The sequence below is a fragment of the Myiozetetes cayanensis genome, unplaced genomic scaffold (genome assembly GCF_022539395.1).
Source record: "Myiozetetes cayanensis isolate MyiCay16 unplaced genomic scaffold, myiCay2020 scf1, whole genome shotgun sequence".
NCBI lineage: Eukaryota > Metazoa > Chordata > Aves > Passeriformes > Tyrannidae > Myiozetetes > Myiozetetes cayanensis.
The window spans coordinates 144823242-144840500 of record NW_026086604.1 but is presented as its reverse complement, the minus strand read 5'-3'; the positions used below and the strand labels follow the sequence as shown (position 1 = coordinate 144840500).

The window sequence follows — 17259 nt, the reverse complement described above, 5'->3', positions numbered from 1 at the left end:
GGGCAGAGTTAATGAAAAAGAAATTATTTTGGTGGAATAGTCCATAGACTGAATGTATCAGCTCAGAGAATAAATCCCTCAAACTGTGCCTCACAAAGAAGCCCCAGGCAAGGGAACACAGGTGACGGCCCAGAAGGAGGTCAGGGAATGTGGAAGATGCCCCAGGAGGAGGTCAGGGATCGCTCCAGGGCCACCCACCTGGCAGGGCCTCCCGTCAGGGTGGCATCGATGACGTGGTCGTTGTCAATGCGGAACATGTACACACCACGATTCTGGAAAACACAATTGGGATGAGGAGTCTTGTTAAGATTTTAATTCATTGTCAATGAGGAAGCAACAACGTGGGTCAGCTCCAAGTGCCCTCCTGCATTCTGGATCAGGCACTGCCCACTGGCTCACGAGGGAAAGCGTGAGTCACGCACTGCTGTATCCTCACGGGTTTGTGGGGGATGATGGGTCATAAAAATAAACCTCTGGTCAACTCATTTTTCCCTCCCAGCTTCCACAGTGTTTTTAATCCGTGCTTCCAGTGTTTCACACATAGGAACTGTTACTGCTACTGAGTTATGCAAGGGAAGTTGCTTTAACTTTAAAGAACTTCTCATTAAGGACTGAGGTCCTGAAACATCTGCCAGAGCCCCTCTTTCCTACCTGACCAGGGTGCTGTGAGATTTACTAAACATTTAAACACTCATAACAACCACCGTGGATTCCTCTGGTTATACTTTTAGCCTATTGCATTTATAACAGAAAACAAATCAGGAGACCTGAATTCATGAAGTAGAACAGGGGACCCGAAGTCATCAATCAGAAGAACAGTGCTTTGCTTTGTTGTACCAATGTTTAAATGGGGAAGGGGAAAGAGAGAATGAACAAACACCTGAGATTCATAGAGCTTCTCCTTCCTGTTTGCCACCTCATTCCGGATAATCGTTCCGATGTATTCAATGACCATAGTGTGCTTTTCAATGTCTCGAGCAGCATATAAGCCCAGGCCCTATGAAAAATAACACTGAGATTTAGAGTTCTGTAATAAATCTGCATCGACACTCCGTTCCTCACCGTGCCCCAAACTGCTCCTGCAGAAAATAATGTGGAAATAGTTGGAGAAGGGGAAACAGCACTGACACACAGCTGATGCCTTAAGAGAAGCCAGCTTCACAGGGGACTTTTGAATGCAAGAAAACATACTTGGCTGCTGTCTTGGTGAGAAAGCTGCTCTTACCCTTCTGACACCTGACTGTGTAAAGGTTATAAATTCACTGAAAAATAAAGAGGGCCTTGCTAGACTGGAGAAAGCTGATAGGAACCCAGCAGCAATGTTTAAGTCCAACCTGAAATAAACAACAACCGTGTCCACACACGGCGAGATTAGTGACGAAGCGTTTGCAAAACTGTGGAGCAAACCAACAGCATGACATAAAGCAATGGGGTTCTTATCTTATTAATGCAAACAAGTATTGAGCTCTCCATGCTGGTCTTGTACCACTTCACTCAGCTTGGCCTGAGCATCTCGTGCTTCCACTGTGCATTTCTATTTTTATTAAAAGTTTTACTACGATTTTTGAGAATTTGCTAAAAAATCCCACCCCAAAACTTCTAAAACCCCTTTTTTTCTAGATGACTGTAACAAATGAATTTTTAAGATATTTACAATAATCAGAATGAAATCTTACTTAACATAAATCTTTGGAAGGGATTTGCCACATGAAAATCACCCATTTTGGGACGAGACTTGGCGGAATTTCGCAATAGGTTTAGTTTCAACTTTTAATCTAAATTTACATAAGCATTTATATAAAAAATAAATAGTAGTTACAAAATTTAGAGGTAAAATAGATAAAAATAAGAGTACATGTTAATATTTTAGCATCCGTTTTCCAAAGTGGGACCGACCTGAATCCGAGAGCGAGCCAGGTACACGTTGGACTTCCATTCGGTTTTCATCTTGCGGTACTGAGAGGACTTGGAATGGACGAACTGTTTGCTGTAAGGCGCGTTCAGCTCCCCCGTGACTGTGCTCTGAAAGGACTTCGATGTGCTGGTGCTGTTCAAGGTGTGAGGCCTGTAGGGTTTGGGCATGTAACAGGAAAGAATACAAGAAAAACTGAAGATTTCTCTGAAAAAATGCCACAGGCCCCATTAAAAACCCCTTCAGACATACAGACACTTAAAGCCAGCTAGCGGAGACACAAAGCGGTTCCTCTGACCGGGGCATGCACATACACAGCCAAGGACGACAGGGTTTGTAAGCAGCAGACGAAAGCACAAATAACCCTAAGCAGCCTATAAACCCTGGGCTGTACTATGTGAAATTAAAACAAAATACCTTAACACAAACCTCTTGACATGGGTACTCATTTTAGGCTCGGCACGGGCGCAGCCCGTGGGGTTGATGGCAAGAGGAAGTTCCATTAAGGGGTTTCGGCCATAGCGGAAAGTGTAGTTCTCGCAGGCCTCAACCCCTGGCAGCTGCAGAGACAAAAAGAGGAAAAAAAAAAAAAAATCCAAGTGATTAGGTGTTCATTGTGTGCAACAAAATATTTACTTTTCCACACCTCTTCCTGTTCCCCTTCTCATGGGTCTCTCCAACACCTGGGTGATCCAGCAAGAACTGGGGTGGTGGGGACTCACCGATTCGGCAATCCTGGCCACTGCAGAGACTGTCAAACCAAAGAGGTCTTCACCCTTCAGATAGCCGGGAAACAGCTGGAGCATTTCAGATTCTTTTCTAACAGAAGCAACGGGCTCCAAGATTTTATCCCACACACCTACACAACCATCAGGAAAGAATTACAGTGATCAAAACAATAAAACACCATTGCGCCGGTTTTAAATCGACTGCCCGAGGATAGGGGAACCTGAACCCAGGACTGAGAATGCTTTTGTTCTTGCCTACACAACCAGGCTGGGGTCTAAAATGTGGAGAATGATTTGGAGAGTTGCTAATTTTTGGGATTTGACAAATCCCAAACAAACACTCCACCAACTCTGCACCCTTGATTCTCAGGAATGAAACTTTTAGTGTTCTCAGCATGGAAACTTTCCATCCTCTGATAACAAGAGGACGGACAGGATCTCTTGAGAAATCCTGCAAAAGTAGAATTTTCTGAAAATACACGATATACTCTATATTCCATTTCCACTGATGGACTGTAGCCAGCACTCGCTGTACGTGGACAATTCCCTGGCACTGGCCTGACTGGACAGAGCAAGGCTGAGTTTATCAGCACCTGCAGCACAAAGGAGTCAAGACCAGGACTATTACAACCCCCACACGCATCCACAAGCTGTTTTCCATGACCTGTCCTTACATTTATGATCCAATGTATTCCTCACCCTGCCAGAGATGTTTATGCACCCTGAGAACAACGTCAACACTCACAAGGTCTTCTAAACGCTCCCTAACTTAAGCCCAGCTGATTTGAAGATAACTGAGCAATGGTAAAGTCACTTTTCATGAGAGGAAACCTGTGCTGGCATTCCTACTGCTTTAATTAATTTTTCAATACTCAATCTTGTGTCTCCTCTGTGGACTTGGAACAGGTCTTCTTGTCTCCAGCCTACACAATTTCTTCGAAGGTGTCCTCAGTCTTCATAGCACGATATTAAAAATGGGCCCTGGAAGCTCACTTGCAAGCACTGGGTTAGAACAGTGCCCGCAACAGTCATTTGAAACAGGTATCGTACCACAGGTATCAGTACAACAAACAGCCAACCACAACAGTCACGATCTTAGTTCACAAAATTTACCTTTAGGTGTTGTGTCGCTAAGGACCAGATCGTCGTGGCCCTGCTCCACCACCTTGATGACGAACAAGGGGAGCCCGTCCTTCTCCTCGATGGAGCAGAGGTAGCGGCAGCGCCTGTTGGCGTATCTCATGCTCCAGTACAGCCGGCTGGCCTCGTATCCCACGGGGAAGAGGGCTTTGGAGGAGTGGAAGGCCTGCATCTGCTGTGGCAGCAGCTGACCCACGGCGTGGAAGATCAGGCTCCCCACGCGGAAGGTGTGGTCGCGCTCCCCGCGCTGAACGATGCTGGCGATCTGCCGCACCTCGTCGCGCTGGACGTACACCCTCCTGAAGACCGCGAAGTAACTGAGCTCCTGCTCATGAGTTCCCTTTGGTTTGTGCATGGGGCAAAGCATGGTCTTGTCTTTAAAAAACATGCATTGTGCTTTGATGGCACAGGTAAAGTGGTAAATATTGGTGCACCTTAACCTGTGACAACCGCTGGTGGCACCCATTTTGTGACAGAACATGCATTTCATCTGCAAGCCTCTTCGCAGTGCTAGTTCCACGTTTATTAAGGCACCAGCTTGTGTCTCATAGACTTCTGTAGACCAAAGAGCACAGTTCAAATGGACCCAAAGGTCTAAATCTAGGTTAAGAAGCCTTGCTGGTCCATCAGTTAATCCATCACCTTCCTCGTGACAGAAGCAACATTTCCTGTAGTCTTTAGGCACAGGGTCTGGTTTAAGGGTTGTGCCCAGTTTTTTAAGAAATTCGTCTATTTCTTCTTCACAAGGAGGTTTGAATGATCCTTTAGGAATCACAATCTGAATGCTCCACTTTTTCCATTTCATTCCTTTCCATTTCTTACTGGGAGGCCGGCAGTCCTCCAGACTGCTGTGTATTGCTTTTAACCTGGGTTTTAGTTTCACCGTTACCTTCAGCTCGTCCGGTTTTGCCTCTACCTTGGCCGCTTCAAACGCGGGGGGAAACATGATGGGGGGCGATGATGGTGGAGAAATCTTTTCCTGCAGCTGAGGCAGACAGTGGACGTCCAAAGTGGAGATGTTGTTGCTGTACTGATGGAATGCTTTCGGTGGCCTCTCTTTCATTGGTGACTGCGGCAGAGACGGGACCGATTCCTGGTAAGCGACAGAAAACTCTTTAAGAAAAAAATCCCAAACTTGTCAACCATTAAATGTATCCTGAAAACATGGTCAGGTCACTATGGGAGAGGCTTCTCACAAAATGCCTAAAATCAAGATGCAGCAAAAGAGAGAGAGAGATGGAAATGATCCTGACCTGTGTTACCAGAGCCAGGACACAGAGCACAAAAGTTCTCCCAGCCCAACTCGAACGTGGTGCCCTTTTAATACACAAGACGAGGCACAAATAACCCCTTGTACAGGTTTCGAATGCAAAACCCCTCAAGTGCCCTCGGCAAGCTGACTGGCAGATTTAGTTCTTAGGAATTCTTAGAAAGTTTTGTTACAACACAACCTTAAAATATGGGTCACAGAATTAATTTAGAGCGCAAGAATCTTGTATTTGCTAGAAGGGGAAGATTTAGAATTAATGCCACATATTTTTCCTGGAAACAAGTAAAGAGGAAATTCCTGCAGAGCTCTAGATTAAATACACCTCAAGGACTTAACTACTCAGTCACAGTAAACAAGAATTATACCTGCAGAGATTTGTTAAAAAAAAACAAGGAGAGAAAACAAGAACAACAAAGGAAGTTTAGATTATGAAGTGCCTAATGTGGTTTGTGTGATTAATCTTGAAAGAGTAAATTAAATTCTCAAGAGGCTGAACATGACATTTAATTAACTTAATTATGTACACGCTGATGCACTTGTACAGAAACGTTACCGTTTAAATTCAACTAAAAATGAGCTACAAGGGACACTAAAAGGATGTGGATGTACACACAGTTATCTTCTCCTCCAGGGTTGTATTTTTTTATTTAATTTCTTCTGAAAAAAATAAGTAGGATAAGAACCTCCTTTTCCTCATCACTGTCAGCTGACAGGCTCTTTACTGGTGTTTTGGTAATCAATGCCTTCCAATGGCAGCTCAGCCCAGACAAAGTCACAGAACAGGATTGTATTTCCCCAGTTACGTGGAACAAACGAAAGTCTTTTTGCAAACTTGCCGTTCAGTTCTTATTTGCACAGTTGTAAATTCTTTTTTTTTTTTTTTACTGTATAAGCCAAATCCAATTGCAGGATTTGGCCCTTAAAAACGTGTCTGTGGTTGTGTACAATGCCCAGAGAACTTGAATGACTAATTTTTTGTGACTTCATCTTCAAAGCCTGGGAGGGCAGCCAAACATGGCTGCTGTTCCGCCAGGCATCTGCCAGACACCAAGTTCTGCAAATATGAATTTTACTTCATGCTGCTGGTTCAGAATCTGAACGTTTGAATACAGAGCAATTAATTTATAAACCTCTCAAATTAAGTGCAAACTCCCCCCTCACCCCCTTTCTGCTCTCCAACAAATAGCTGCAATAATTTTGGCTCACTTGGGCCTGCCAGTGTTTGATACTTACTTTGTTCTCTGAGTTTTTTGCTTGCACAGCTGCTGAATAAAGAACAAAGCAGTTGTTGCTACAGAATACAATGTCCTTCATTTTATCAGAGCCTTCTTGGGAATCCTGGGAATCAAACACAGAATAATATCAGCAGTGCACTTTAACACCATTCTTCACATAATAAGTGTAATGAAACAAGTCTTCCAATCTGGCTGGAAACTCTTTATTTGTAGAACATTTGTGAAATAATGAGCGATACTGTGATATAAATACTTGATTATTTGACAGATCTAATGCCACCACCACCTACACCCTTGTTCTTCAGCATTTCCTGCCACTCACAGAAGTTTAACAATCAAAATAAAACATTCTATACCATGCACCCATCTGCTCCATAGGCACTCTTGCAAAGCAAAATCCTCTTTTATCTTTGGATGGCAAAAGAACATCTCATTTCAGCCTAATCAAAGCCAGATCACGCTGTTTTATCTACTGATCCATCTGCAAAACCTTACTGGGAATTCACTGCATTCCTGGCTTCATGAGCCCTTTAGTTTTGTGTGTAAGTTCTGACTACGCCTTTGTGGTGTAGTTACATCCACGTCATTTAAAGAGCAATGGCACTTTTTGAACTTACTAATGTAAATACAAGAGATTGAGACCGACATCTGATCCCTGACCAAAAAGAGTGCAAGTATTCCTGCTCTTACAGTTCCCCCTGGGAACACGGTGCCGTGCCTTACAAATTTGAATTAAGGTCCCTGAAATGGTCAGGGAAGGAGGTTTGTAGCAGAACTTTGGAAACTGCCATAGATGGGAACTGTTTTATGAAATGTACTGAAATTCATTTTATCTAAGTAGCAACTTTGACCTTTTTTATCTGTACTACAAATGTGCTTGAGCATCCTGTCCTGAATTCGGACACGCACAGAAGGGCGACCAGAAAGGGAGCTGGAAGTGCTCTTGGTGGGCACAGAAAGCACTGGACTTTGTGCCACCCTGTTACATGCAAGGAGCCCCAGCTGAGTGCAGGGACTGAGCTGTGCACTTCAGGCACTGACCTGTTTGAGGAAAGGCAGGTCCTTGAAGGATTTCCGCACTCCACTGCCCAGAACCACGACCTTGCAGTGAGAGCACCAGCGAGGCCTCAGCGCTGAACCTTCTGCCATGTTCTGGCTGTGATCCTTATAGCCAGTCAGACCTGGGGAACAGATCATCTGTTAGAGGCTGCATCAGATTAAACCCAATTTATGAGAGGTCACAGAGGTCTAGAGGAGGAGCATTCTCCTAGATAGGGTATGGAATGCAGGCTTTAAACCTCATCCTGATGAGGAAATTGTATAAACCAGACCTAAACTAACTGTGCAAGCAACAAGGCAAAAATACTTCCTTGTATAAGAAATAAGTAATTAAACTGACATAGGAATATAGGTTGAAACAACTGTACCAAGCTTTCCAGCGTGGGAACACTCTTTCTGATTGATGGATTTAAAACCAGACTGGACAAAAAAAACTAATTATGTTGGGAACTGTGGAAGAAATGCCTCACTAATAGTGATGTGGACAACACAATGGAAGTCAGAGATGGATCAGAACTAAGTTATTAGTAACACCAGGAGCAGGCCCACACAGAATAGAAAAGTACTACTTAGAACAAGAATCAATTATTTAACTCTAGAGCATGAATTCATGAGGCTGAAATGTATTAATACCAACTCAGTTAAAATGTGGATACTGAACACCTGGAAGTCAAAGCCCACTCACCATTGCTGTTTGCAGGGAAGGGCACATTGGGTTGCTTCAGTCCATAAGACCCCACGACCCTGGCAGGTCCCATGGATCCTGCCTGAGGACCCTGGAGGAGCAAGTGCTGCCTGTACTCCATAGATGGGTTCACTCTGTGACTGTTGGCGGCTGCCATGGAGGATGGGACATCTGGAGCATTACTAACCTCGTAGCTGTTGGGAATTCTGACGTGGAGCAGGTTGGAGAATGCTGCTACAACGCTGCTGATGTTCTAAAAATAATAATACAAACATACCTTTGTTTTTATCAGACAGGCAGTTCGGATAGCAGAAATGTAAATTATTAGAATATTGCAAGAGCTGCTTTTACTATGCTATAACCCCTTCAGAGTCACTATATATAAAATATATTAACTGCTGTTGTACTTTATATATGTAATACAATCTTATTTCTTTTACCTCAGCAGCTGTGGGATGTAAAGTAATTGCTACAGATATAAGGCCAGATTTAGGACCATTCTGGGATGGTCCAAGCTGGGAGGCAAAGAAGCCAGAACCAGGTAATGCTCCTGAACCGGGTTCTGATTTTATATAATTCCTTTTGGCTTCTGAACCTGGAATTAAAACAGAAAACAGCATGTTAATCCTGCACACATGGGAACACACAAAAAAATTCCTAGTCGTAGCTGTTCACTGCTGCAGTGAACTCTCACCTTTTCCAGTGCTGCTGGGTAGGATGGGAATGATGGGAGATGGTACAGGTTCTGGGTTCTCCTCCTTTACAACTGACAAGTCTGGATACCGACTAATTTCCATTCCCACCACACTTTCAGGAGAGGAAGAAGGAACAAAGCTGTCTGGAGTGTCCCTGTCCTCACAGTGATCTTGAACCCTGGAACAAAACCCAAAAAAAAGCTGCTTTGGAAACAGACAAAAACTTTTTGACAAGTCAAAGTTACAAATCATGGCAGGGAGCTAAAATGAACTTGCTTCTTCCTACTAGCCATCGAACACAAGTGGATGGTTGGCCATCACTTCTGGGTGTCTCATATTCCATTGTGCAGAGTGGTTTCTTGGGAAAGATCCATAAAGAAAAACAGAGGTAATAATGGAGCCAAACCCTCTGTTCCCCATGGCTCTATCTACCTGTGTAAAAAACTAACATTTAATACTTCAACTTTCTGGTTTAACTGCATTCACCAGCTCATCTCCCTTGTCCATGCACAGTGTCTCAAAGACATCCAGATTTTGGTTAGGCAAGTGAAAGGGAAGCAAAAGGGAAGACTTTTGCAGGGAGACTCACATTCCAGCCAGTTCTCACATGGAAAATGGAGTGGAGCTGGGGAGTTTCAGGCTGGCACAGTCCTGCTGCTGGTACAGCAGTCACCTGCCATGGTGCTACAGCACCACAGTGCTCCAGGAAAAACACCTATTTGTATGGTTTTCTTCCACTTTTAAGAGAGCAAAGTTTGGAATTCCTAACAATTTAACAGAATCTACAGTCTAGCAATGGCACAAATCCCCTATTTCACTTACACCACACATGGAATATTAAGAGTTAAAATGTTCCCATTCCATTCTCTGCTCTATGTGCCTGGTCACAATGGATTTGATTTCTTCACTGTTAGCAAAAGATCACAGAATCTGCTGCAAATACAATTTTGAAGATGTCAAGGAAAACCTACCTTAACTCCTCCTGATTGTTGTGAGGTGGTGTTGGAAGGGAAGCAGGAACATCCACAGTTTTTGGGCCCTGAGCCATTGCTCTCGCTAATAAATCATCTTGTGGTCTGAAAGGCAACTGGAACTGCTTTGGCCCCAGAGCTTTGGTAACTAAAACCAGAAAGGCAGAGCACAATGAGACATCTGGATAGTGACAGACATCCTGTCTGCTGGGCATGGGTGGGGCCCTGATGGTGACACCACTCTCAGCCACTTGGAGTTCAAAAAATTTTGACCATGATTAATCTCCGTCTTTACAAAAACCTGCGGATTTTGAGCAAACAGGGTTTTTGAGTGTGCCTTCTGCCAGTAGGAGAGGATGCTTCTTTTACTTCAAAAACCCACAAAACTAAAAAAAAAAAATAAATCAACAACTTTGTAACAACAAAAGAAAAGTGGTGTGAGAAAGGGGCTTTAATCACTGAACAGTCCTTACAAAGAGGCAGTATAAAGTTTTATTTAATAGAAAGCAATTTTAACTGACCAAATTATAAGCATCAGAAAATACACGCTGACTGCATACATTTTGGGTAGAGTGCTTTGATCTCATTCCACTAACTGGTTAGTCATATGTACTGGACACAAAAAAACTGATTTTAAGGTTTTCTTCTTCATTTCTTAAGAGTGTTTCTAGCTCTCAATGTGTTTTTGAAAGGGGACAAAGAAAAGGCACCGACATCTGACACTCTACTCGTGTAAAATGTTGCTGGATAATAATGATTACAACCTTAAAAAGTCTGGGCATGCTGCTTTCAAAAAAGGACTATTGCAACTGAAAATCATCCTAGGAGATAACCAAGAGAAGAGGAGACTGAGGGGAGACCTCTCAGCTTCAAAACAAGGGGCAGCAGAAGGGCAGGTGTTGCCCTGGTGACCAGTGAAGGGACCAGAGGGAATGGCCTGAAGTTGTGTCAGGGGAGGTTTAGGTTGGATATTAGGAAAAGGTTCTCCACCCAGAGGGTGGGTGGGCACTGGAACAGGCTGCCCAGGGAAGTGGTCCTGGCCCCAAGCCTGACAGAGCTCGAGGAGCGTTTGGACAACACTCTCTGGCACATGGTGGGATTGCTGGGGTGTCCTGTGCAGGGTTGGGAGTTGGACTCGATGATCCCTGTGGGTCCTTTCCAACTCAGGATATGCTGGGGTGTATTTTGCAATTTGCTACAAACTGGACTCGCTTTTTACAGAACCAACAAGAATAAGCCTTACCATCGTGGCCTCCCAGCACACCAGCCTTGCCAGCAAGTTCCTCCGTGGTTGCGAAGCCATTGACCAACTTCTGGCAGGCCACGGGCGGAGGGGTGGGAGGGAGGGAGGCTGGGGGCGGTCGGAGGATTGCTCAGGTTGTTCTGCTGCATGGGATTAATTAAAGAACCATTAATCAGCCATGGAACACAGGGTGAAAACTTGCCTGGTTCCTACCAGACAACATAACCTGCCTACAGAGTTTTACACGCAGACGTAGCACTGATGAGCGGCGATGGCTAATTCTCGAGCACGTGACAAAATACATCAAGGTATCTGCTATGAAAGACACAATGCTTTGCTCTTCTTATGTCAGTGATATCAGAGAAGTAGTTTAAATGAGTAAACACTACCAAATACATTAGCAAAGGAAGATCTGGCTAAATTATTTACAGAAATGCGCAAAGAACGTTTGAAGGAACAGCCTGGGAACAGCAACAAGTTCCTACAGTTTCAGCACAGCTCTCACCTTCAGACTTAGAGAGCTGTTCCACAGTGACTCTCCATCACCACGAGCAAGTCAGCTTACCCAATTTTCACTGAGAGGGAAGCTGCCTCACGTTTAGCGCATGATGAGCTGTCACTGAGGCAGTTACCATGGAGAAGCAGACACTCTGCAAGTTCACACTCCAGGCTACTTCTCACCAGCTTACTTAACTTGCCCATATTTTAAATGAAAATTAAATGAGAACTTCAGAATCTGTTCTCATTGCAGTCATGCCTACAAAGCTAATACTTATTACTCACTTTTGACCACAGCAACTATTTCTGTTAAGTCACATTCTCAGCTTACACACCATATAAGGCTGGAGTAAACACCACTGGTTTTAATAAGTTAATAAGTTTTTATATTAAGGTATCCAAGCAGCAAATTTGATTCTGTCTGTTCACTACCTTGCTGCTCTTTCAATATTGCCACTCTGATCTCAGAGACTGAATTTTAAATGCTGTGGGTTATTAACTCATCAACAAACAGTCTATTTTGTTCCGAGTTCTCAGGTTCTTAGTTAGGGCTTAGTGGACAAATGAGAAAAAGTCTATTTCCCATTTAATTCACATTAAGAAATGCTTTAATGCTTTCAATGACTTTGCAAAGTACTGAGAATCCAGCCTTTTCTGCTCCATAAAACTGTAATTACAATTTTCACTATTTAGCATCCATTTGTTAAAGGAGTATTTGTATTTTTTAATCAGTTTGCAACACAGTTTCCAGAACTGATTTTCACTTTCAGAGAGTAAAACAATGGTTTTACCATAGCACTATCTAGTCTAGTAATGGAAAATTTTTTTTTCTAGTTGCATAAAAGGCAGGAACTCTGATGAGTAGTAATAATGTCATGGACTTCTCTTCCCACAGAGAGCACACAACGGAAATCCAGATTAAATCCGTACCTTGTAAATGAGCTGGGAGTAGTAATCTGAAGCCCCATCAAGAGTAGCACTACCAAAACTTCCTACAAGTCGATTTCCACCATTTAGCTGGCCACTGCCATAGGGGAGAAAGTGTGCAAAGCTCACTCCAATTATTGGCTCCACCAAAGGCAGAAGAGAAAGTTGCTGTATTGAAAGAAAAAAAAAGTTAGGGATTAATTTAAGTATAATACGAAAGCACTGCTAATCTCCAGACATCAGTAGAGTGGTTTCTAATTTAAAAAAAAAAAAAAAAAAAATTGAATTTATCCACTGTCAGAAAACTGTCAAACACAGGCCTCTCTGTTAAGAGAATGCGGTCCCCTGTCCATCAGAACTGCAGCTCTCGCTCCCTGACAGTTCATCCAGAGGCTGCCGGAGCTGACAGGAACTCCATGGCTTTGAGACTACTTGCCATGGCTTTAATCTTCTAACCAGAAACAAACCCACAACTTTAAATTTCCTAGTTTTGTAGAATTTCTCATTTTCTCCACCCTGTACTCGAAATTCAACTTAACGCTCAGCTTCATTTCCATCAGGAGAAATCCACTGTTCCACGTATCCTCCTGACACCTTCCCCAGCACCTGCACACCTACCTGTTTCAGCTGGATGAAGGTATCAGCACTGGGGTAAACAGCTTGCTTTTCTTCTTCCTCTTTTTTCCTTTTCTTGGACCGAGGAGCTGCCTTCTCTCCTGTCCTCTGAGCTCTCTTATTTCTCTGCTTCTTGGTTTCAGGTCCTACATCTGTCCTCTGAAGCTGGCTGTTGCTACACCCAAATGCACCTTGCATCTGGGTCCCTGCAGTTTGCTGGTATAAAAAATGAAAGTGAAGCAGAATTTTTGACATTTTAATAAACAGTTCATTCCAATTTACTGCATGGGTCTAAAAGCACAGGCACAGTGTAATAAATCTCACTGATAACAGACTGTATTTTAATGGAAATTGTAACTGCTAGACTGTCTCTGTAGACAGAATTATGACTTATCATTAACACCACTGACATCTGAAAACATAATTAAAAACCCACAGATCAGAAACGTTCTCTTGAAAACACCCTAAAATAAAGATACATGTGCATGAAACCTTAAGAGATGCTCATGAGGGCCTAATGAAAGGCAGATTTGGTGATAGAAAAAAAGGCACGTTAAGTTAATGTAACACAAAAGTATTTTGAGGTTAGAGACAAAATAAAGTGTTGTGAAACATTTCTGGATTGTACCACTTGCTTAAATACTTCCAGTACGAATCTGCAAAGCCTTTCTTCACATTAAAGCACAGTTAGGTAAAAGGAATTAGAATGGGACTCAGTAACACAACAGAGAGTGGCAATCCAAAAGAAAGTCCAATTTTTGTTTAATACATTATCATTTTAAACAGCTCTACGTGACCCCTACCACAAATATTCTCACTAATACCCCTGTCACGTTTTACCTGATGCTCACAATTACCTTTACTTTTATCAGTATTCATTGATTTTGAATGCATTTAAATTTTGTTTCAAGGATATATTAGAGTTTAGGCAGCCAAAATCCAAAACTGAGAAGAGACTAAAGATTACACTATAATGACCAAGAAATCTAAGTGTAAAGTGTATCCTACCCCCACAGAAAACACTTTTCTTTAGGTCCCATTTTAGGGACACTATAAATTAATAAATCATATAATGCCATTATTATAAAGAATTAATGCTTCCTTCCACAGAAGTAAAAGTAATTACAGAAATGTTCTGTAACACAGAAATCCAGTGTTGGACCTGGTTCATTCCCAGAACACTCCTGATGTGCAGCTGAAGGGGTGTGAAGCCCTTCCCTGCACAGGTCAGCCTATAACACTGCTCAGGTGGAGTCAAAGAAGTAAAGCAGCACACACACCGTGCTCTGCACTGTCACACACTAGTGGGTAAGTAGGAATCATGCTGCAAAATCTTGCCTTAGTCTTAATATTAGAAAGTGGCATTTTTAAAGATGGCTTTCTGCAGAAAACCTTTTTCTTTTCATTTTAATGATTTCTGAATATTCTGACCTACCAAGTCATACTAAAATTTGTTATATTTTTAAATGCAGCTGAATTACTTATGGAGGAAAGGCAAGAAAGGAGGCAAAAAATTCCTTAAAGCTCTTTACTCCACCCTTGTGCAGGTAGGCTATCTCCCCACCTTTGCACACAAACCCGTGGTAAGGCACAAACTAGGCTTTGTTACAACCACTGTGTAACAAAAACAGTATCAGGCTCACCATTCCTTCAGCTGGGTTCTGCTTCTCTGCTAACTTTTTATCCCCAGAAGCCTCCTCCTCTGCTCGACTGCTGTTCTCCGGTTTCTGATTCAGAAGAGACGAGGACTTCTTATTTTTTAGCAGGTGCTTCAAGAGCTCGTTCCCTGACTCCCCTTTGGCTGCGGGAATGCCGGCTGGCTGTGCCGGACTCTGAGCTGAAGAGGCCGGCTGTGAGGTGACCTTGTCTTCTTCCACCTTAATACTGCTGGGATTTTCTGCTTTAGGCTCAGCTTGACCTGAGCATTGATCAGTCTCTGCCTTTTCCAGTTTAACTTCTTGGATGCTGCTCAGGGTGTCTGTTTTAGCCTTTTCAGTCTCTGCATTCCCACTCGGCTGTTTCTGGGCCAGGCTGCCGGGGAGCTTCCCTTCCCGCTCCGGGGAGCTCTGGCTCTCTCCCGTGTTTGATGTCGAGGGGCCCGTTAACTCCACTGGCTCTTGCTCATCCTGGTGACGTGGTTCATTGGGGGTGTTCACTGTGGGGGTGGAGGTAGAATCAGAAATGGTTGGGGTTGATGGTGCAGTGATATCCGAGTGTGGAGTTGACGGGGCTTTTATGGACTCGGCATCGTCGTCCTTTTTCTTTTTCCGCGTCCTTTTCTTTTTGCCTTTCTCTTCTGGGATTATGTCAGAATACAGCTGGATGAGAGACTGGCTTGATCCAGGGAAGTTGGCTGCCTGGGGCACACTAGTGTCCGAACCACACGGGGCACCACTCCCCAGCACTGCAGAGGAAGGTACAGCAGAAGGAAACGGAGGCTTGACCTGGTTCTGCGTAAAGGCAGCCCCAGGAAGATTCCCATGAGTTTGTTTTACATTATGGAAATTGGGGGCTCCACCTGGAACGGCAGATGCATCAGGTCCAAAAGTGGTAGGTCCCACTGGCCTTCTCTCACTGCTTTGCATAAAATTGGTGGCAGGAGGGGAGGTCACAGCACCCTGCTGCAGGATTTGCCCCATCTGTTGCTGCTGATGCTGCGGAGACGGCTGCAGGGGCCGCGGGGTCTGCATGAAATCACAAGGCAGCTCAGAATTGAAGAAAGGTATCTGAGACAAGGATGTTTTGTTATTTAATTCAGACCCCATCATACTGTGCTGCTCCAGCTCCATCCTCTGCTGCAAAGCTCTCTGTCGATCCACCTCCTGCATCAGCTGAATGCGCTGCCGCTCCTGCTGCTCCCGTAAACGCTCCTTTCTCTCCCGCTCTTGGAAACTCTCACTGAAAGGGTTATTGTCCTCAAACTCCACCCTTGGGGGTGGCCCTGACTGTGCAGCTGCATTTGGACCAGGCACAGGAGCTGGTGTACCAGGAGTAATCGGCAACGGTGCCATTGGAGGCTGCATCCTTGCTGGATTCATGGCAATATGACTGGCAGGGGCATTAGCAGGTTGCCATCCGGGTAAATTTGGCATTCTGGTTGGGTTGGATTGCCCGGGGATCACCACTGCATGCTGCTGATGCTGGAGCTGCTGTGCCACCATGGGGAAGTTTTGCTGATTCATTGCTGGTGCTGTTCCTGCTGGAACCATGGGTGGCTGAGCCTGGACACCGGGCATCATGGAATGGGGGGCCATTCCACACTGCTGCTGCTGCTGCTGCTTGATCCGGTACTCCTCGATCAGCTCTGCGTGCTCCTTCTGCTGCTTTCGGATCTAAAAATTAAAAGTCATCATTCATCTCTGGCATGTGCTGGCTGTGCAACATAAACCACGTAACTCACCACTGCAATTTCAGTAGGCAATGAACTTTGGGCAAAAACAGCATTTCTGCTCAGCGTTTTTAATGCTAAACAGCAATTATTTCTGTAGAAATACTCTCCATCCCAAGACTTTAGTGCCTTTAAGTCCTAATTACATACCAAGCCTGCACTGTGCTAGAGAGTACACAAACCTAAGCCAAAAGTGAGCTTTGTCCTACAGATCTTATCATCCATGCACGGGATACAAACAGTTGGGAACAGAGAGGAAAAAGGAAACACTGAGACGGATGATGTTCATACATCAGCAAAATTTTTGAAAGATGTAATTGAAGAAGAAAAGTTTGCAGGAAAACAGTGAGGTAGATTCCCATTTATTCACAGGCAGATCCTCAAACTTCTCACAGCAGGTGAAAATGGCAACTGCTCCTTGAAAATTTAAAATTTTAAGATCAAAATAAACTCAACTTGGACACTAAAAGTTTTGGCTTGTAGTTTAAGGCAAGTAGGAACAGTCAAAGGCAGGATATGACATTGTCAACAGGACAAGAAAGAAGCTTTCAGAAATACAGAAGATATCCAACTAAACTGATTTAAACAAACAACAGGACTTGTAGTCCACTGGTTAAGAATATACACATTATGGAAAATCTCTCTCTTGCTTCTGCTCACTAGATTGTGACTTCCACAGCTTCCATTTTTTATTTGTAGGGATAGAAAAAGTCTGTAACATAATTAAAAATGTTTGATAGCCCTCTCTATTTAGCTGGGGCAAAGGATAAGCCTGAAAGCTCAGGATAACAGAGATGCCATAGGACACACTATAAACTGAAGGACAGATGCACCCAAAAGGTTATTTACGTAGTAATCTCAGGTCCAAGATGATTTATGAGCTCTGGCTTGCC

The 17259-nt window shown here is 43.7% G+C and overlaps 1 protein-coding gene across 1 annotated transcript in view; it reads right to left on the bottom strand.

Annotated features, from left to right (window-relative positions):
• KMT2C (lysine methyltransferase 2C) overlaps window positions 1-17259 on the bottom strand; it is a 192060-nt gene that overhangs the window by 903 nt on the left and 173898 nt on the right. The window contains 17 exon segments of the mRNA XM_050321434.1: window positions 199-272; window positions 881-997; window positions 1897-2065; window positions 2330-2472; window positions 2635-2771; window positions 3754-4873; window positions 6284-6388; window positions 7327-7466; window positions 8030-8282; window positions 8470-8624; window positions 8724-8902; window positions 9696-9843; window positions 10939-11053; window positions 11055-11081; window positions 12367-12531; window positions 12982-13194; window positions 14622-16310. Coding sequence (XP_050177391.1) covers window positions 199-272; window positions 881-997; window positions 1897-2065; window positions 2330-2472; window positions 2635-2771; window positions 3754-4873; window positions 6284-6388; window positions 7327-7466; window positions 8030-8282; window positions 8470-8624; window positions 8724-8902; window positions 9696-9843; window positions 10939-11053; window positions 11055-11081; window positions 12367-12531; window positions 12982-13194; window positions 14622-16310 — 4949 coding nt within the window.